At 58.3% G+C, this 18,276-nt stretch overlaps 1 protein-coding gene across 2 annotated transcripts in view; it reads right to left on the reverse strand.

Moving 5' to 3' along the window:
* Positions 1-18,276, reverse strand: part of NGEF (neuronal guanine nucleotide exchange factor) — a 112,652-nt gene that overhangs the window by 2,654 nt on the left and 91,722 nt on the right. For both annotated transcript variants that reach the window (XM_056819976.1, XM_056819978.1), the window contains 8 exons: positions 15,298-15,450; positions 13,086-13,215; positions 11,770-11,844; positions 6,040-6,129; positions 5,089-5,252; positions 4,437-4,592; positions 3,388-3,467; positions 752-856 (listed from right to left, as the gene is read on the reverse strand). In XM_056819976.1, the coding sequence (XP_056675954.1) occupies positions 752-856; positions 3,388-3,467; positions 4,437-4,592; positions 5,089-5,252; positions 6,040-6,129; positions 11,770-11,844; positions 13,086-13,215; positions 15,298-15,450 (953 nt within the window). The remainder of the gene's footprint in view (positions 1-751; positions 857-3,387; positions 3,468-4,436; positions 4,593-5,088; positions 5,253-6,039; positions 6,130-11,769; positions 11,845-13,085; positions 13,216-15,297; positions 15,451-18,276) is intronic.

Genomic DNA, 18,276 nt, shown 5'->3' on the forward strand with positions numbered 1-18,276 from the left:
CCTCACTGGCAGGAAGGAAGACCCAGGTTCGAATTCTGCCCCAACACTGGCTGTTTGAGCCCCAGAAAGGTATCAAACCCTTTGATGTCCCAGGTGGCCGTCTGAGACCACAAATTGCAGGGCAGGAGCCAATCTACATTGATACAGGGAATTCCCACACCAGGAGTCCCCTCTGCTCTTGAAAGCAAGAGCCCAGCTCTCAAATCAAACAAAACCCTCTGGCCAGGCTGCTTCTAGAGGTGAGGCAGCAGCAGACACCCAGCCTCTCTTTGTGCTGGGACTCCAGGTGACGACCTAGGAGCCTGAGGAAGGTGTGGATTCAAATCCTACCCAGACATTCCCTAGGATGGCCCAGGGTGAGCTCCTCAGCCTCTCCCACCCCATCTCCTCCCTCTGGAAAACAAGGTCGCCTGCTGCCTGGGACTGGTGCAAGGCTCAAGGGAGAGAATGTCTGCCAAGAGCTTTAGCTTGCTGAAGGTGCTACAGAAAGGGCGGGACCATTCTGGCCTCAGTTTTTCTTCCTGTCATTTGGGAAGGGGAGTGGCCATCTCATTGGCCTCCTAGGCAGTGTGGAGGAGGTGAGTGAAGACAGAGCCAGGAGAGCACCTGGAGAAGGTAAGAGGATGGGCGATCTAGACCAGTGATGTGGGGGGTGTAGACATGTAACACTGGCAGTATAGACATGGCATGGGGGAGGTATAGATGTGTGCCCCTGGCTGTGTAGACACGGCCCCACTGGCACGGCACTCACCATCTTCAGTCTTTTCGAGGATGTTCAGGATGTCGGCCAGCTCCAAGGACAGCTCGTCGGGCTGCTGGGCAACGTAGGGATGGACGCACTGGACCTGCGGACAGTCTGCAGGGAGAGAAGAGGCTTTACCCCATGGCTCGGCCCTTCCTGGAGCTGCCTGGCCAGGGCGGCGCAGGAGAGCGAGACCAAGGACCAGCCAAGAGCCTCCTCTGGGCTAGGAAGAGGAAGCCAGACCTTGCCTTGAGGGCCGTCCCCCAAGGTCGCGGGGGATTGGAACCCAGGCCCTGGCTGTAAAACAAGGAGGCCATGTGGCCCAGAGGCTCTGGGTGCGAGTCCTGCCTGCCCCTCGAGTGTCTAGGCCTCAAGTTCCCTCATCTCTCCACTGAAGAGCTTGGCCCAGAGGCCCCCGAGGTGCGGCTCAAAGCCTCGGCGGCCCCGGGCAGCCTCCAGGCCTTTGGGTGGTCATCGCTGAGAAGTGCCGTGACTTAGGGGAGCTGGAAGGGACCCCGGAGGGGCCGGCCTTGTCTGACCCCCCTTTTACGGCTGAGGGGATCGGGGCTCCCAGGAGGAAATCGAGGGGGACCGCAGAGGTTTAGTCAGAAAATGGAGGTCTGGGAAGCTTCGGTGGGGAGGAAGGAAGCCGGGAATCCAAACCATTACTTGGACTGTCCTCCATCCCTGGATGCCTCTGATGGCTCTGGAGGCCTGGACCGGCCAGGCCCCCGGGGAGGCCTGGGAAGCTCTTGGAAGCCCCCCTTAAGTTTCTTTTAACCCTTCACTTTCCGTCTTAGAATCAACCCTGCAGTTTGGTTCCAAGGCAGAAGAGCAGTCAGGGCCAGGCCAGGTGGTTAAGGGACGTCCAGGGTCCCCCAGCGAGGAGGCGTCTCCGGTCAGATTTGAATCCAGGACCTCCCATCTCAGGCACTGAGCCACGGAGGGACCGAACGCCTCGTTTTTATCTCTCGGTTCTTACACGTTTGGTGCACTTTGGAACAGCCTCGAATGCCCAGAGCAGGAGGCCTCCCGCCTCGGCCTCCCGCCTCGGCCTTTCCCTCCCAAGTTCCATGAACTGAGCCCCGTCTCCCAAGACTCCCACGTGTCTGCCCAAGCGCTTTCTGGTTCAAGGCCCCGCTTTTTAGGTCCTTTCATTGGGGGGGCTCCTGGGGAAGAGGCCCCCCAAAGCCTGCGGACAGCCTTAGAGAGCCGCCGGGGCTCGGGGGGAGCGATGTGCTCAGGGACTAGAGGCGGAATTGGAACTCGAAGCCGGCTCTGCCTCATCGATCCTAGAAGGAGGCTCTCGGGAGCCCTTTATCTAAACCCCGACATTTTCTGGCACTCCAGAGAGCAGAGAAGCCTCCGAAGACCCCCCGCGGGCTGCTCGTCCCCCGTAATCTGTGGTTTTGTTTCGGCCTCTGAGCGCGGCTCGGGGAAGTCCCGCAGACTCCTCCAGGCCGCCAAAGGGGCCCCCGAGCGGAGGAGACGCCCTAGTGCAGCCGGCATCGCCCTCGGCCCGCCCTCCCGCCCCCTCCGGGGCTTGGCACCAGCGGGCGGCGGGCTCCTGGGAGCGAGGCTCAGTGAGAGCTCCGCAGGCCCTCCATCTCAACATGGCGCCCGTAAGCAGAGAGGATCCGGGCAGGCCACAGCCCAGGATGGAAGGGGCTCTCAGAGGGGCCAAAGCAGGGGCCTTCTGGGAGAGGCCAAACCTGGGGCCTTCTGGGAGGGGCCAAAGCAGGGGCCTTCTGGGAGAGGCCAAACCTGGGGCCTTCTGGGAGGGGCCAAAGCAGGGGCCTTCTGGGAGAGGCCAAACCTGGGGCCTTCTGGGAGAGGCCAAAGCAGGGGCCTTCTGGGACAGGCCAAACCTGGGGCCTTCTGGGAGAGGCCAAACCTGGGGCCTTCTGGGAGAGGCCAAACCTGGGGCCTTCTGGGACAGGCCAAACCTGGGGCCTTCTGGGAGAGGCCAAACCTGGGGCCTTCTGGGAGAGGCCAAACCTGGGGCCTTCTGGGACAGGCCAAACCTGGGGCCTTCTGGGAGAGGCCAAACCTGGGGCCTTCTGGGACAGGCCAAACCTGGGGCCTTCTGGGAGAGGCCAAAGCAGGGGCCTTCTGGGAGAGGCCAAACCTGGGGCCTTCTGGGAGAGGCCAAACCTGGGGCCTTCTGGGAGAGGCCAAACCTGGGGCCTTCTGAGAGAGGCCAAACCTGGGGCCTTCTGGGAGAGGCCAAAGCAGGGGCCTTCTGGGACAGGCCAAACCTGGGGCCTTCTGGGAGAGGCCAAACCTGGGGCCTTCTGGGAGAGGCCAAACCTGGGGCCTTCTGGGACAGGCCAAACCTGGGGCCTTCTGGGACAGGCCAAACCTGGGGCCTTCTGGGAGAGGCCAAAGCAGGGGCCTTCTGGGAGAGGCCAAACCTGGGGCCTTCTGGGAGGGGCCAAAGCAGGGGCCTTCTGGGAGAGGCCAAACCTGGGGCCTTCTGGGAGAGGCCAAACCTGGGGCCTTCTGGGAGAGGCCAAACCAGGGGCCTTCTGGGAGAGGCCAAAGCAGGGGCCTTCTGGGAGAGGCCAAACCTGGGGCCTTCTGGGAGAGGCCAAAGCAGGGGCCTTCTGGGAGAGGCCAAAGCAGGGCCTTCCGGGAGGACTCACCCAGCAGCCTGGACGTGAAGGACACAAACTTGGTTCTCCGATTCGGGGCCAGAGAGGTCATCCAGCGCTTCATCTCGCTCCTGCGAGGACAGACGCACCGCGCTCAGTGCATTCACGCCGTGGGCTCCCGGGGGACGCTGGGAGCTGATGGAGCCGCCCCTCCCTCCCCACATTTAACAGGACGTCCGGGGGGGCTCCTGTCGCAGATTCTGCCCCCCCCCGATGCTGCCCCCAGTCTATCTGCAGCAGTCTGTTGGCCCGGATCCTCTGTGGGGGCTGAAGCCAATGGCTTGAGCTAGGCCACAAGAGGAGTGAAGAAGGGGGAATCGGGGATTTAGGGGGTCTGAGTTCCAATTTCGATTCCGCCTTGTGCTTTCTGGGTGACTTTGGGGAAGTCACTTCACCGTTTCCTCCCCTGTAAAATGAGGGAACTGAACTTCCTGACTTCTAAGACCCTTTATGGCCCCGAGCTACCACGAGAGTCATCCTGAGCCTCAGTTTCCTTTTCTGTAAAATGAAGGAACGGGCCTAGATGGCCTCAAAGGGCCTTCTGCACACCCCGTCCAGGACCGAAGCCCCCTCCCCGTTCCGACCTTCCATTCCCCACCTTTTGGGGCCCTTCCGGGCTGACGTTCCCTGTTCTAAGACCCCCCGAGCGCTGCCTGCCATGTTCTGGGCCTCGCCCGGCTCTGAGCCCCATAAACAAGGCCCCAGGGTTGGGGCCGTCATCCTCGCTCCGCCCGTCTGGTCAGAGGGGGCCGCCGAGGCGGGAACAGTGTGCCTGGGCACCCGGCTTTCCCCAAATGGCAGCCTCTTGGCAAAGGCTTGGAGGAGGGAGTTCAGCCGAGGGGATTAAAGAAGCATAAACGTGGCGGCGGGCCCTGCCCATCTACTTTACAGAAGGGGAAACTGAGGCTCAGATTGGCCCCAAGCCGCCCGGAGGGGAGAGATGGGCCGTTTTCTGGGTCTCCCCGGGGCCCGCTTGTAGGGGAAGCCCCCGAAGGGAAAGAGCTCCAGCCTGCAGACGGGCCAGCATCTCGGGGACTCACTGGGACGAGGCCTTCAGCATGTAGGTGGCCTCCCGGTCATCGGCGTTCTCGAGCAGCCTCAGGATGAAGACGTTGGCCAAAGTCTGCCCCTGGTCCTCCAGTTCCTCCACCCGGAGGAGGCCGCGGGGAGCCGAGTCAAACACCTGGTACTTGTCCCTGAGGACGAGGGGTCAGAAGACAAAATGACTCCCTGCGGCCGTGCCTTTGCCGAAGCTGGGCCCCCCGCCTGGCATGCCCTTCCCCCTCCTCGCTGCCTCCTGGAGTCCCTCCTGAGGCCCCTGGCTCGGGGGGGCACCTCCCATTTCCTGGTATTTCTTTCTCTACTGCGTGCACAAATCCTGCACAAAAATGTTTTCAGCACCTACTACGTGCCGGGCACGGCAGACGAGAGAGCGCCGCGTGAAGCTCTGGCCGGACATTTACTGAATGCCGTCACGCTCTGTAAACCCGCGGCCGGACCACCCAGCTCCGGGGCGTGCCGTTTGTTCTGGCCGACACCCAGCACAGAGTTGGGCTCGCTTCACCCAGCTATTTCGCTTTGGATTGTGCCGTTTGCCCAAGCCTGGCACACAGTAGGTGCTTAATAAATACTCGCCCCCAGGAAGCGCCCTTGAGCCTGGCGGGCTCCTCCCCGTGTCCCTGGCGGGCTCACCCGGGAATCTGTCTGCAGATGACCAGCAGGTCGTTGAAGAGGAAGAGATAGATTTCTCTGAAGAGCTTTTTGGTGCGGAGGGTCCGGGACGTCTTGGGGCCCGACATCTGCTGGAGCTCCCCCTGCTTCAGCAGCCAGCGGGAGTGCGAGATGATGGGCACAGACTGGGCAAAAGAGACAAAGGGCGGGTGAGGACAGCTGGGGGGGGCGTGTCACAGCCCCCCATCACCGGATGGGTTAGACGGCGACGTCATCGGGCCACGGTCAGCCTGGGCTGCTCCCCAAGTGACTCCAGCCAGGGATGAAGCCGGCTAGTCCAACTTCGTTATTTTACAGAGAAGGAAACTGAGGCTTAGAGCCAGGATTCAAACTCGGGGCCATGTTCACCCCTTGCTCTCTTCATTTCATCACATCCGGGTCCCTCCACTACCTGCCTCCCTTTATGGCCCTGGATAGGGAAGAACCGATGACAAGCCAAGAAGTCCCTCCCCAGAAGTGAAGGAGGAAGCCAGGCCAAGAGGCAGGCGGTCTAACACTGCTTTGATTCTGCCCGGGACGCCCCCTTGCTCGCTTGGGGAACGCGGACAAAAGCACTGAAGCTCTCTGGGCTTCCAACTTCCTCCTCCGAACAATGGGGACCAGGCGGGGTGGTCTCGAGGATGAGCCGCTTTCACAGCACGGAACGGCCCAAGCAAGCAAGATCCCTGCAGCCGGAGGGTAAAGGAGGGGAAGGCACCGGACTGGAGCCGACACAAAACGAGCCACTGAATGGAATTCACATAGGACGGCCTGGTCCGGCCCTGCACCAGGAAGGCCGACTAGTCTAGGAGCCGATCAATAAACATTCATGAAGAGCCTACCGTGTGCCAGGCACCACGCTAAGCTTCCAGTCTAACAGGGGAGATGGCGGAGAGACAAATGTACACAAGGCAGCTTCGACTTTCTACGTACCTTGATCTTAAATTCCATCTTCTTCTGGATACTAATCATTTGTTCTGTCCGGCTCATCTTCCTGACACCTTCATTGCAGGCTTTGACCACCTGGAAAAAAGAACACCCAGACCGGGTCATGCATCATGGCAGCCGGTGGCCAGCTCGGTTCCAACGACGCGATCCATTCATTTCACAATGCGCAGGAACGTGTGACCAACCAGAAGATGCGTTTGGCTCTGAGAACAAATGGGAAACTGGTTCCATGATTGCTCTAGGGCCATGGTGGCGAACCTATGGCACATGCGCCAGAGAGGGCACTCAGAGCCTTCTCTGTGGGTACGCCTGCAGTTGCCCCAGGACAAAGTTTGTTACTAGAAAGCCAGAGGGATGTGGGGCCAGGCATGCTCCCTTCTCCCTTTCCACACACACACACCTGAGGACATGACCCACCCCCCAAATGGTTCATCATCACTGCTCTAGGACATGAGCTGAAAACCTGAGTTCAATGGCGATTTTGTTATAACCTTTGAAAACTAAATAGACATTGAAGGCTTGCCAGGTCTACAGACTAGAGTTCAAATCTGGCCTCAGACACTTCCTACTGTGTGACCCTGGGCAAGTCACTTAACCGCCATTGTCTAGTCCTTATTGTTCTTCTATGGAACCAATACAAAGTATTGATTCTAAGACAGAAGGTAAGGGCTTAAAAAATCAATTGACACCCAGAAGTCCATGTGTTCATAAGCAATCCTCTTTTTTGTCCTTTGTACGTTGAAATGTTTGATGATCAAGTTCATAATAAAAAATCCTCTGAGTTGCCATTAGGAAATATCAGTATTTGTCTTTCCTGGGAGAGAAAGACATTTCGGGGAGAACTTTTCACTGGAAGGACAAGCAGGGATGATGGAAACAATGCAGGAGACTTGGGCTCCATGCCTCAAGGCCAGCGAGAGAGCCAAATGAGTCCCATTTATTCCTGGAACATCCCCCAACTCCTTCCCTCGTAGCTGAGGTTCTCAGCTAGAAGGCGACACAAGCTTGCCAAACTATGGCCTGAATCCTAAAACTGTAAAATGTTGAGCCTGCGGTTTTGTTTTGTTTTTTAATCCCTCACCTTCCATTTTGGAATTAATACTGTGTATTGGCTCCAAGGCAGTAGGGAAGTAAGGGCTAGGCACTGGGGGTTAAGTGACTTGCCCAGGGTCACACATCTAGGAAGTGTCTGAGGCCAGATTTGAACCCAGGACCTCCCATCTCTGGGCCTGGCTCTCCATCCATTGAGCTACCCAGCTGTCCCCTTGGGCCTGTGACGTTGATGGCCTTAGAGAAGCTATGGCCCCTTAATTCACAGATGGGATTACGGGGAGTCAACAGACCCCCACTGGTTGACACAGTCACAATGGGAAGCTAGGGAACTGCAAAGCAGCCCCCTGAGAACACCCCCCCCCAACTCCCTTCTGTGACCTCTCTCCAACTTTCCCTACTAATCGACTAGATTATTGTTTCCTCCCCAGTACAAGAGAAATAATATGAGAGCAAATACTTATAGGATCAATACATATATGTACCCCACCTTAATCCCCCTAGGTTATTACCCCCAAAAGATTCCATTTACAGAATTAAAGCCCAAAGATCACTACCCATTGCCCCACTCCTTTCCCTCTTCACAGAGCCACATTCATTCCCATTACAAGCCAGGAAAGCCAAGAACAATCACTTTCAAGATGCTCCACTGAATTCTGTTTATGGACAGAAACCAAGCAACTTTGCCAGATGCTTTAAAGAACACAAGAAAAATAGAACTTGTACGCTGAGGAAAACCCCAAATTTGGTCTGTTATTAAATTACCCTCTAACCCTATACCTCGCTACGAAATGTTTTGTTACCCATCTCCTAAATAATTGTGACTGATTGTGAAAGCTGACCAAAAGTAACAATGATTCTCCTAGGTCAGGGAGAACTAACCTCTAGATCACCCTATTTATGTCATTCATCTCTAGCAATGTTTTGTTCACTATCTCCTTAGGCTACGCGTCTGTTGTTAAGTACTATGGAAACATATATGTACAAAATTGATTGTGTGCCAAAGAAGTATGTACTTGAAACCCTATAAAATAAATAAACCTCTGTGCTATGGCAGAACACTATGCACATGGGCCAGAGCACAGTGTCTATCATCTCCATTACTCAATTGGATTGTCATACTTGGACAGAGAAACTTTGGACCCTCAGAGAGACCACTGGATGGCTCTCCTTATGGGATGAATGAAGCCCAGAGATATGAAATGACTAGTAGTTTGGGGGACACTTCCCTCCCCTGCTGTTCTCTTTCTACCTCTCTGATTTCAAGCTAGAAAGGTCATTAAGAGCCTCCCTGAGAGGTTGACTGATTTTTCCAGTCAGAATCAAGACTTGAACTCAGGTCTTCCTGGCCTCAAGATCAGCAGTCTATCCAATAAACCATGTGACCTCCTACCATGCATATACAGCAGGTGCTGTGCTAGTAACTCCTCAATAATTGTTGGGTGATTGGGCTGGTGAGTGGGTGAATGGTGGATAAAGATATGGATGAGCAGATCACTCAGTGGGGGAATGAGTGAGTGGGTGAATGGATGAATGGAAGGGTAATACACCAAGAAGTCAAATATTCTATATGTAACTCCACTCCCATTCTCATCCCATCCAGGATTTTAAAGAAGACGGAATGATCTTCATTTTTCCTGGAAAGATAGACGAGCTAACCTTTAAAACCAGGGAACTAGCCCCATTGGGACAATGGAGGACTCCCATATGGGTTGGGTGGGCTGCTCCCAGGGCCATGGGGTTCAGCACGATCCAGACACCTACGACAGTCACAGCCCCCTCAACAGATGAGTGCAAATTGGGGTGGCTTCTTAAAGGCTTTCCCAGAATTCCCAGGACTGAGGTGACAAACCCTTCCAACAGATTAGGGGATTCCTGAAAGCCTTTGCCAAATGTCTTTTTCCATAAACAAGTCTCCTTGAGTTCTTTCTAGATGCCAAGAATACATGTAATTCATACGTATATTAAAATGCATACACAGCTTGGCAGGGTGGGTAGATAATAAGAGCACACGGACTTGAAATCAGGACAACTTGGGTTCATATCTCACCTCAGCCTAGCTGTGTGACCATAGGCAAGTCACTTAGCTTCTATCTGCCTTAGTTTCCTACCTGGGTTGTTGTCAGGGTCAAACGAGATATGTGAAATGCTTTGCAAATCTTAAAATGCTGTATAAACGTTAGCTACAATTATTGGATGATGGATACCCATCTACACATTTGGACACATGAACGTACCCCCATGCCCACACGTATAATGAAAAAGCTTCTCACCTGACGAGCTATACGCAGTCTACCTGGATATACACAACATACAAAACACGCACACATATAGTCTGCATGAACACATCCATATACCTCTTACATTTACACCACTTGTCTTCCCTCCTTACCACTTCCCCTGTCCCTGTCCCCAAGTCATTCCAGGTTAGCAAGAAGTAGGGAGACACTAGCCCTGGGAGATGTCTCGATTCCAGATAGCTGACTAAGCATACTGCTTAGATGAGTCAGAAACCAGCAATCCTATTCCTTATGATGAAATGGATGGAGGACCATTAAGCCTTGACATCTGCTTTGCCTCCTAGTCCCAGCATCTGCCCTTGTTACAGAGTCTTGCTACCTGCCCTGCTGCTGCGCCCTCGTGGACGCTGCTCCTGCTTCCTGCCCTGCTGCTGCGCCCTCGTGGACGCTGCTCCTGCTACCTGCCCTGCTGCTGCGCCCTCGTGGACGCTGCTCCTGCTACCTGCCCTGCTGCTGCGCCCTCGTGGACGCTGCTCCTGCTTCCTGCCCTGCTGCTGCGCCCTCGTGGACGCTGCTCCTGCTACCTGCCCTGCTGCTGCGCCCTCGTGGACGCTGCTCCTGCTACCTGCCCTGCTGCTGCGCCCTCGTGGACGCTGCTCCTGCTTCCTGCCCTGCTGCTGCGCCCTCGTGGACGCTGCTCCTGCTACCTGCCCTGCTGCTGCGCCCTCGTGGACGCTGCTCCTGCTACCTGCCCTGCTGCTGCGCCCTCGTGGACGCTGCTCCTGCTTCCTGCCCTGCTGCTGCGCCCTCGTGGACGCTGCTCCTGCTACCTGCCCTGCTGCTGCGCCCTCGTGGACGCTGCTCCTGCTTCCTGCCCTGCTGCTGCGCCCTCGTGGACGCTGCTCCTGCTACCTGCCCTGCTGCTGCGCCCTCGTGGACGCTGCTCCTGCTTCCTGCCCTGCTGCTGCGCCCTCGTGGACGCTGCTCCTGCTACCTGCCCTGCTGCGCCCTCGTGGACGCTGCTCCTGCTTCCTGCCCTGCTGCTGCGCCCTCGTGGATGCTGCTCCTTCTACCTGCCCTGCTGCGCCCTCGTGGACGCTGCTCCTTCTACCTGCCCTGCTGCTGCGCCCTCGTGGACGCTGCTCCTTCTACCTACCCTGCTGCTGCGCCCTCGTGGACGCTGCTCCTGCTACCTGCCCTGCTGCTGCGCCCTCGTGGACGCTGCTCCTTCTACCTACCCTGCTGCTGCGCCCTCGTGGACGCTGCTCCTGCTTCCTGCCCTGCTGCTGCGCCCTCGTGGACGCTGCTCCTGCTTCCTGCCCTGCTGCTGCGCCCTCGTGGACGCTGCTCCTTCTACCTGCCCTGCTGCTGCGCCCTCGTGGACGCTGCTCCTTCTACCTACCCTGCTGCTGCGCCCTCGTGGACGCTGCTCCTGCTACCTGCCCTGCTGCTGCGCCCTCGTGGACGCTGCTCCTTCTACCTACCCTGCTGCTGCGCCCTCGTGGACGCTGCTCCTGCTTCCTGCCCTGCTGCTGCGCCCTCGTGGACGCTGCTCCTTCTACCTGCCCTGCTGCGCCCTCGTGGACGCTGCTCCTTCTACCTGCCCTGCTGCTGCGCCCTCGTGGACGCTGCTCCTTCTACCTACCCTGCTGCTGCGCCCTCGTGGACGCTGCTCCTGCTACCTGCCCTGCTGCTGCGCCCTCGTGGACGCTGCTCCTTCTACCTACCCTGCTGCTGCGCCCTCGTGGACGCTGCTCCTTCTACCTGCCCTGCTGCTGCGCCCTCGTGGACGCTGCTCCTTCTACCTACCCTGCTGCTGCGCCCTCGTGGACGCTGCTCCTGCTTCCTGCCCTGCTGCTGCGCCCTCGTGGACGCTGCTCCTTCTACCTGCCCTGCTGCGCCCTCGTGGATGCTGCTCCTTCTACCTGCCCTGCTGCTGCGCCCTCGTGGACGCTGCTCCTGCTACCTGCCCTGCTGCTGCGCCCTCGTGGACGCTGCTCCTGCTACCTGCCCTGCTGCTGCGCCCTCGTGGACGCTGCTCCTTCTACCTGCCCTGCTGCGCCCTCGTGGATGCTGCTCCTTCTACCTGCCCTGCTGCTGCGCCCTCGTGGACGCTGCTCCTGCTACCTGCCCTGCTGCTGCGCCCTCGTGGACGCTGCTCCTGCTCCCTGCCCTGCTGCTGCGCCCTCGTGGACGCTGCTCCTGCTACCTGCCTGGGCAAGAAGAGCTTTGGAACCCCTCGGTACCATCTGTAGACTTGTTTCTGTGAGGATGCCACCTTGGGGTCCAGGGGGCTTCCCAGGACAGGAGCCTGGGGTGAGGGGGCAAGAAGACACGTGCTGCAGGAGGGACTTGGTTTGGGGGTTTCTGCAGAAAACGGAGAAGGGACAGAGGTAGCCTCGGAGCAGCTGATGAGCAGAGTTACCATTTCCAGCTCCTTGTGGGCGTCCAGCGCGGTGCACTCCCGCTCCGAGCTCTCTTCCACCCGCTTTAGAATGTTCTGGACAGAAGAAAAGACGGAATTGGAGTGAGGAACGGGTAGAGGAGTAGGGAGAGCCCCGCTGTCCCACCTCCCACAGCGGCCGCCATCCTGCAGGCTCCAAGGACCCCCTTCAGCTCATCCTGAGGGGAAGGCTCTGAACTCTAACCGCAGGCGCTTTGGGCCGAGGCGAGGTCTCTCGAGGCAGAATCTCTGCTGGGAGCGCAGAGGGGGAGGGAGGGGGAGCACGGCTCTAGGAGAACAGGGGTGCCGAGAGCAAAAGGGGGCACAGTGCAACAGAGAGACAGACGATATGAGAGGGAGGGAGAGAGACGGATGGATGGATGGACAGAGGGCAGACAGATAGAGGAGGGGGAGAGAAGAGGGAGGGAGACAAAGGAGGGAGGGAGGAGATGGGGAGAGGAAGGACCGGGAGGAGGAGGGACGAGCTGGCTGCTGCTCCCAGGCTCGCAGGTTTCCTCCTGAGAGAAGCTAATTGGTTAGTTGGGGCCCAGAGCTGAAGTCTTCTCTACCATGGAATTGTCTCATTTGCAGCCACGTCTCCGTGAAAAGGAAGCCGAGGCACTAATCATGGTTTTGCTGATGGAAGCGTTCCGTTTCCTGGCCCCCAGCCCCCCTCCTGGCTCGGGGCTCCTCCGTCTTTGACTCCTGCCTCTCCCACTCAGCCCGAGCCCTTTAATTAACTCCTCCGCGGGGCCACCTGCTGGATTCCGGAACCCGCTCGTGCTCCTTCCTGGTGTCCCAGAGACAGCCGGTGACTCTCCTGAGGTCCCCAAGGCTGTAAGGAGCAGCTCCGGGATTTGAACCCAGGCCCCGAGAGGACAACAGAAGGAGGAGGCACGCTCTGGGGTCAGGGGGTGTCCTGCTTGCCCCCCGGGCTTAGCACGACTGCCCACGTCACAAACGCTTCGACGCTTCCCTCAAGCCTCTCCTCCGACTTGTCGGGGATTCATTCTGCTCAGAACAAGAGCAGGTTGGGTGCAAGGGAGGGGCTGGGCCAGACGGCCTCTGTGGGCCGCCCCCAGTTCAAGCTAAGCCAAGAAAGCGAGCTGGGGACAGAGCTTGGGGGCCGGAGGGCCCGGGTTCAAATCCCACCTTGGAGGCCGAGTCGCCGTGTGACCCGGGACAAGCCTCTCCACTTCCTTGGGCTCGTTTTCCTCCTCTGGAAGACCAGAGGCCAGGCGGGCTGGGCCGCGAGCTCCCCCTCGGCGTGAGGGAGGCGCAGGGAGGGGGCCAGTTACCTGGACCAGCAGCTTCAGTCGCGTGATCCTCTGAAAGGGCAGAATCAGGAAGGAGGAGAAGGGCAGCCCCTTGCACTTGGGGTCCAGCTCCAGCTGGGAGATCACTTCCCGGAAAGCAGCCTTCTCCTGCCTGCGGACGGACAGACGGAGAAGGGTCGGCTCCTTGTGGGACCCCCGGGGCCCCCCTAAAGCGGAGGCCGCCCTCTGTGCGTGCGCCTGGAGCCGGTCCACGGGCGTGAGTCAGGCCTGATGACACTGGCAGGGCGAGGGGAGGCCCGGAGGCCCGGGAAGAGGCCGGTGACTAAGGCAGCCCACACCGCGGGGAGGGGGCAGCCAGGCGAGGCTCCGGGCTCCGAGGTGGGGCTCTTCCCAGCGCCAGCACCGAGGCCCGACGGGGTAGATCAGGCCAACTTTTCTCACTTTCTTTTTGAGCCCCCCCACCCCCTTCCGGCTCAGGACCAGGACTAGGTGTTGGGGCCAAGGTAGGAGAGGGGTCAGGGCTCGGCTCAAATGACTTGTCCAGGGTCACCCAGCCAGGAAGTATCAGAGGACAAATTTGAACCCAGGACCTCCATCCACCGAGCCACCCCGCTGCCCCCTCCTGTATTTTTCCAAACGGCTCCGTCTCCCATTTCTGCAGATTTAGTCCCGCTCATGAAAGACGGGCGAGTAGAGGAGGCATCCAGAGAGAGCCCAGAGCATGCCAGGGAGGGCCTGGAGACGGGAGCTCCTGGGTTCAAATGTGGCCTCAGACACTTCCCAGCCAGGTGACCCTGGACAAGTCACTGAACCCCCCTTGCTGGCCCTGACCACACTCCTGCCTGGACCCATCTATTGATTCTGAGAGGATGGGAGGGTCTAATTCAAAACAAAAGTTCTTGGCTGGCCCCAGCAGTCTTCCCGGACCTGCCTGTCCTGCTCAGGGCCTCCCACATCGCCCTGGCCCGGACGCTCCTCTTCCCGAACCCTCGTGGCCTGGCTCCTGGCTGGGTGACCCAGGCCGGGCTCAGGGACCTCTCTGGCTCCTTCCAGCCCCAGCATAACCCAAAGCTCCTCCGTCACGGCCGGGGACAGCCTTGGAGAGCGTCTGCAGCTCTGAGCTCTCTCTGTTCTCTTTTCCCCAACTCCTTGTTTTGGGACGGCACAATGCTTGCATGGAGCACGAGCCAGGAAGGGCCGAGTGCGAGTCTCCCCTTGGCTGTGGGACCTTGGACAAGTCCCTTCCCTCGTGGTGCTCTAAGCAGCTAGGACGACCGAGGAGGAGGACTCCATCATAGAGCCCCGGTGGTGGGCCGACATCAAAACCAGTCTGGACGCCCGGGGCCACCGCGTGGACTCCCACAACAAACTTTGAGAGGCCAGAAGGAGCTGCAAACAGCTTTCCTCCACGCTTCAGCCGAAAACGCGCCCCAGAAGCTTCCCACGAAAAGCCTCTGCTGGGAAGGGCGAGGCTGACCCAGGACAGTTCCAGGGAGATCCCCGTCAGGGAGCCCAGAGTCCGGGGGACCATGTTGCCAAAGGGGCCCCCGAGCAGCGGAGCCAGACTCCGGCCGGCCAGGGACGCCCTCCCGGAGGCCGTGCGTCCGAGAAATGAAGAGGCGCCCATTCGGGCTCTCCTAGCCACGTCCATCCCCAAACCTCCCGCTTTCTGGCCCCAGCCAGCTCCCCAGGCCTGATCAGAGCAGCCGCCCGGCTCTCCCGACCTAACCTAACCACCCAAGGCCTCCGAATCGCATCCCAGCCAGGAACTCCAGCCTCAGAGCCCTGAGCTGCCCCGAGGAGCGGCCCTGCTCTGGCCCTGCCTATCTGGCTCCACCAGCCAGCAGATGAGGAGGCTCCCAGCCCCAGGGGCAGGTGAAGGGAGGGGCGACGCCTCCATCCCTCCCATTCTCCGACCTCATCCTCTCAGACCTCTTGGGGCCTTTGGACACCAACCACCCGCTCTCTCCTCCTGGGCCCCTCCTGCTTACCCATCATCCACCTGCTCTCACAGCCTGGGTATCCTCTCTCTGTCTCTCTCTCTCCATCTCTGTCTCTCTCTCTCCCTCTGTCTCTCTCTCTTGCTCTCTGTCTGTCTGTCTCTCCCTCTCTCTCCCTCTGTCTCTCTCTGTCTCCGTCTCTGTCTCTGTCTCTGTCTCTGTCTTTGTCTCTCTCTCACACATACACACACAGTTTCTTCTAAGGCTGTCTCAGGTCAAAGGGCAGAACTCACAGAAGCTGCTTGTAAGCTCTCTCCTGATAGGTCTGGTTGGAGACGTAGGTGATGTAGACAGAGAAGTGATTGGCAGCGTGCTGGTAGACGATGTCACACACGTCCGAGATCACGATGTTCTCTTCCATGCGGTGCTCCAGCTCTAAGAGGAACCTGAAATCACCCACCAAGAAGCCCCAGTTAGGCCCAGGTGGGTTTTCCCTCCCTTGTTATGATGATCCATCACAGACCTGGGGCTGAGAGGGAACCCAGAGCCCCTCTACTCCAGCCCTCTCCGCTCACAGGCCCAGGGAGGGGAAGTGAGTTGCCCAGGGCAACACGGGGGGGGGGGGGAAGGGGAGTCCCAGGACCCTATGTCTCGAGCTGGACGGGACTGCAGAGCCATCTGGGCTAATGATTTCATTTTATAGATGAGAAAACTGAGAGAAGATAGGTGACTCAGCCAGGATCACGCAGGCAGGTTATGGGTGTGTGTGCATGGGAGAGAACAAGCATTTATTAAACTCCACCTGTGTGCCAGGGACTAGGCTGAGTTATCTCTTTGGGTCATCAGATTACAGATCTGGAAAGGGTCTCAGGTGAGCAAGTTCTCCTCCCTCTTTTATTTTAAACTCTCACCTTCTGTCCTAGATTCTAGAATACTGTATGTTGATTCCAAGACAGAAGAGCAGTCAGGGCTAGGCAATGGGGATGAAGTGACTTGTCCAGGGTCACCCAGCTAGGAAGTGTCTGAGGCCAGATTTGAACCCAGGACCTCAATCTGCTGAGCCACCAACCACAGTCAGTGTTCTTTCCACATTTCTCATGTGTCCCGGCCCTCAGCCATGGATGCACTGAGGAATCCGGGGCTCCTGCCTTTCCACTGGCTTCTCTTCCCTCCTTTGCTCCTCAAGAAGCAGATGAATAAACAGGCTATTCGCATACCAGATCTCATTTTTAAATCTCCTCTGGTCCAATGCCTGCATTTTTTAGATCGAGAAACTGAGGCCCATAGAGGGGAAGTGGCCTGCCCAGGGTCCCACAGATAATAAGTATTAGAGATGGGAGTCGGAACTCATGTCCCTGGACTCGAGCACCAGTTCAGAGAGGGCTGGGAAGGGGAGTCAAGAGCAGGCTGGCCCTAAATCCCAGCTTGGAGGAACTGTCCTGGCCAGTGTCCCTGGACAAGTCACCTCTCTCCGACTCTTACTGGCCTCCCCTGTGAAATGGAGATCATCATAACAGCGTGTCCCAGCCAGTGGTGTTACTGTATGGAGGAGACGCCAAGAATGGCAGCTGCCATCTTTGTCGGCAGAGCCCAGGAAGCCTCCGGGCTGTTCCTCCGAGCTCTGAGCCCCCAGCTGACAGAGCCTGTCCGGGGGGAAGCCGTGAATGCCAATGCGGAGAGGCTGGGAAGAAGGCCCCGGCGGGCACAGGGAAGCCTTCCTTGCCCACGAAGTGGCTGATCCGCTTGTGTTGTTCTTCCTCCCCAAGCCCTGGAGATGCAGGAAAATGGAAAGCGCCGAATTAAAGCACTCAGCCCGAAGCCCCACGCAAGGGGGCGGCGCTGCAGGAAAAATACGGTTTCCCATGGAGGCCGGGGCTGGAAATAGGTGCGCCCTCCATGGGCATGTGTGCGAATGCCAGCTGGACCCAAGCCGGGCAGGCAGCGCCACGCGGGAAGAGCCGGCTTTGAATTCTGGCATGACCTTGGGTAAGGCTGGGCCTCTGTTTCGCCATCTGTACCAAGGAAGGCTCGGGAGATCCTCTTGGGGGCCTCAGTTTCCCCATCTGCACAAATGAGGGGTTGGACTAGATGAGAGTTAAAGCTTCCTCTCCATCCTAACTCTGTCCTAGGGCTGCTTAGGGCCTCAGTTTCCCCGTCTGCAAAACAAAGGGATTGGGCTAGCTCTAGAGACCAGTCATAACTGCAGGCTCCTGGGATCAGGGCCACTTCTCTGGCCTCTGTTTCCCCGTCCGCAAGAAGGAGGATATTCAAGTTCCATCTCCAGAGCTAGACGCACCGGACTCCTGACTGGTCTCCCAGGGATGCGTATGGGAACGCGCATATACGGGGTGGTCTTTGGACGGGACATACATATAAAACACGCACACGGCTTGTCTCCTCAGGGCCGGGCCAGCGGCTCCCCGAGGGCAGAGAGTGGCAGAAAGGCGGCCGAGGAGCCCTCCCGGGAGGCCAACGCCGGGGCTGGGCGCCCGCTTCCTGGGGCCCTCCCAGCTGGCTGGGCGGCATGGAGGAGGTCCACGGTCTCTGGCGTGGCTCCCAGCTCCGCCATCCCTTCTTTTGGGGCGTTCCCTGCCCCCGGCGAGTCCCCTACGCTCCCCAGGCCTCGGTTTCCTCCACTGGTCATTCCCAGGAGGATCAGAGGAAGAAGAAAGCCTCCGAAGCCCTTTTCTGAGCTGGCCTCGGCGATCTCCCAGCCAGGAAACTCCCTCTGCTAATCCCGAGGATTGTTTCTCGTTTTCCCAACCCAGACTTCATCTTAGAATCCATACCGAGGACTGGTAGGAAAGCCCTAAGCGCCAGCCAAGGAAGTTAAATGACTTTTCCAGGGTCACCCAGCTAGGAAGTGGCAGAGGCCAGATTCGAACCCAGGCCTAACCCCCAATGCCCTGAGAGGGCTGCCCAGGGCCCTGCTCATGGCGAAGGCACACAATAGGCTCCCCAGCACACAGGCAAAGGCACGCCAAGCCTAGTTCCATATGAATTAATAATCATGTATGCGAGAGCCCACCTGAGGTACTGCATGACTTATTCTGCCTCTGTTTGCTCATCCATAAAATGGGGATAATAATAGCATCTCCCTCAGAGGCATGGCACGGCGGGAGAAAAGTGCTTTCAAACCCTTCAGGAGGCGGGGAGCACAGTGGAGAGAGCACCAGGTCTGGAGTTGGGAGGTCTTGAGTTCAAATCTAGCCTCAGACACTTCCCACCTGGGTGACCCCGGCCAAGTCACTTAACTTTTTGCCTAAGCTTTG

This window comes from Monodelphis domestica, chromosome 2, assembly GCF_027887165.1.
Source record: "Monodelphis domestica isolate mMonDom1 chromosome 2, mMonDom1.pri, whole genome shotgun sequence".
Classification (NCBI taxonomy): Eukaryota; Metazoa; Chordata; class Mammalia; order Didelphimorphia; family Didelphidae; genus Monodelphis; species Monodelphis domestica.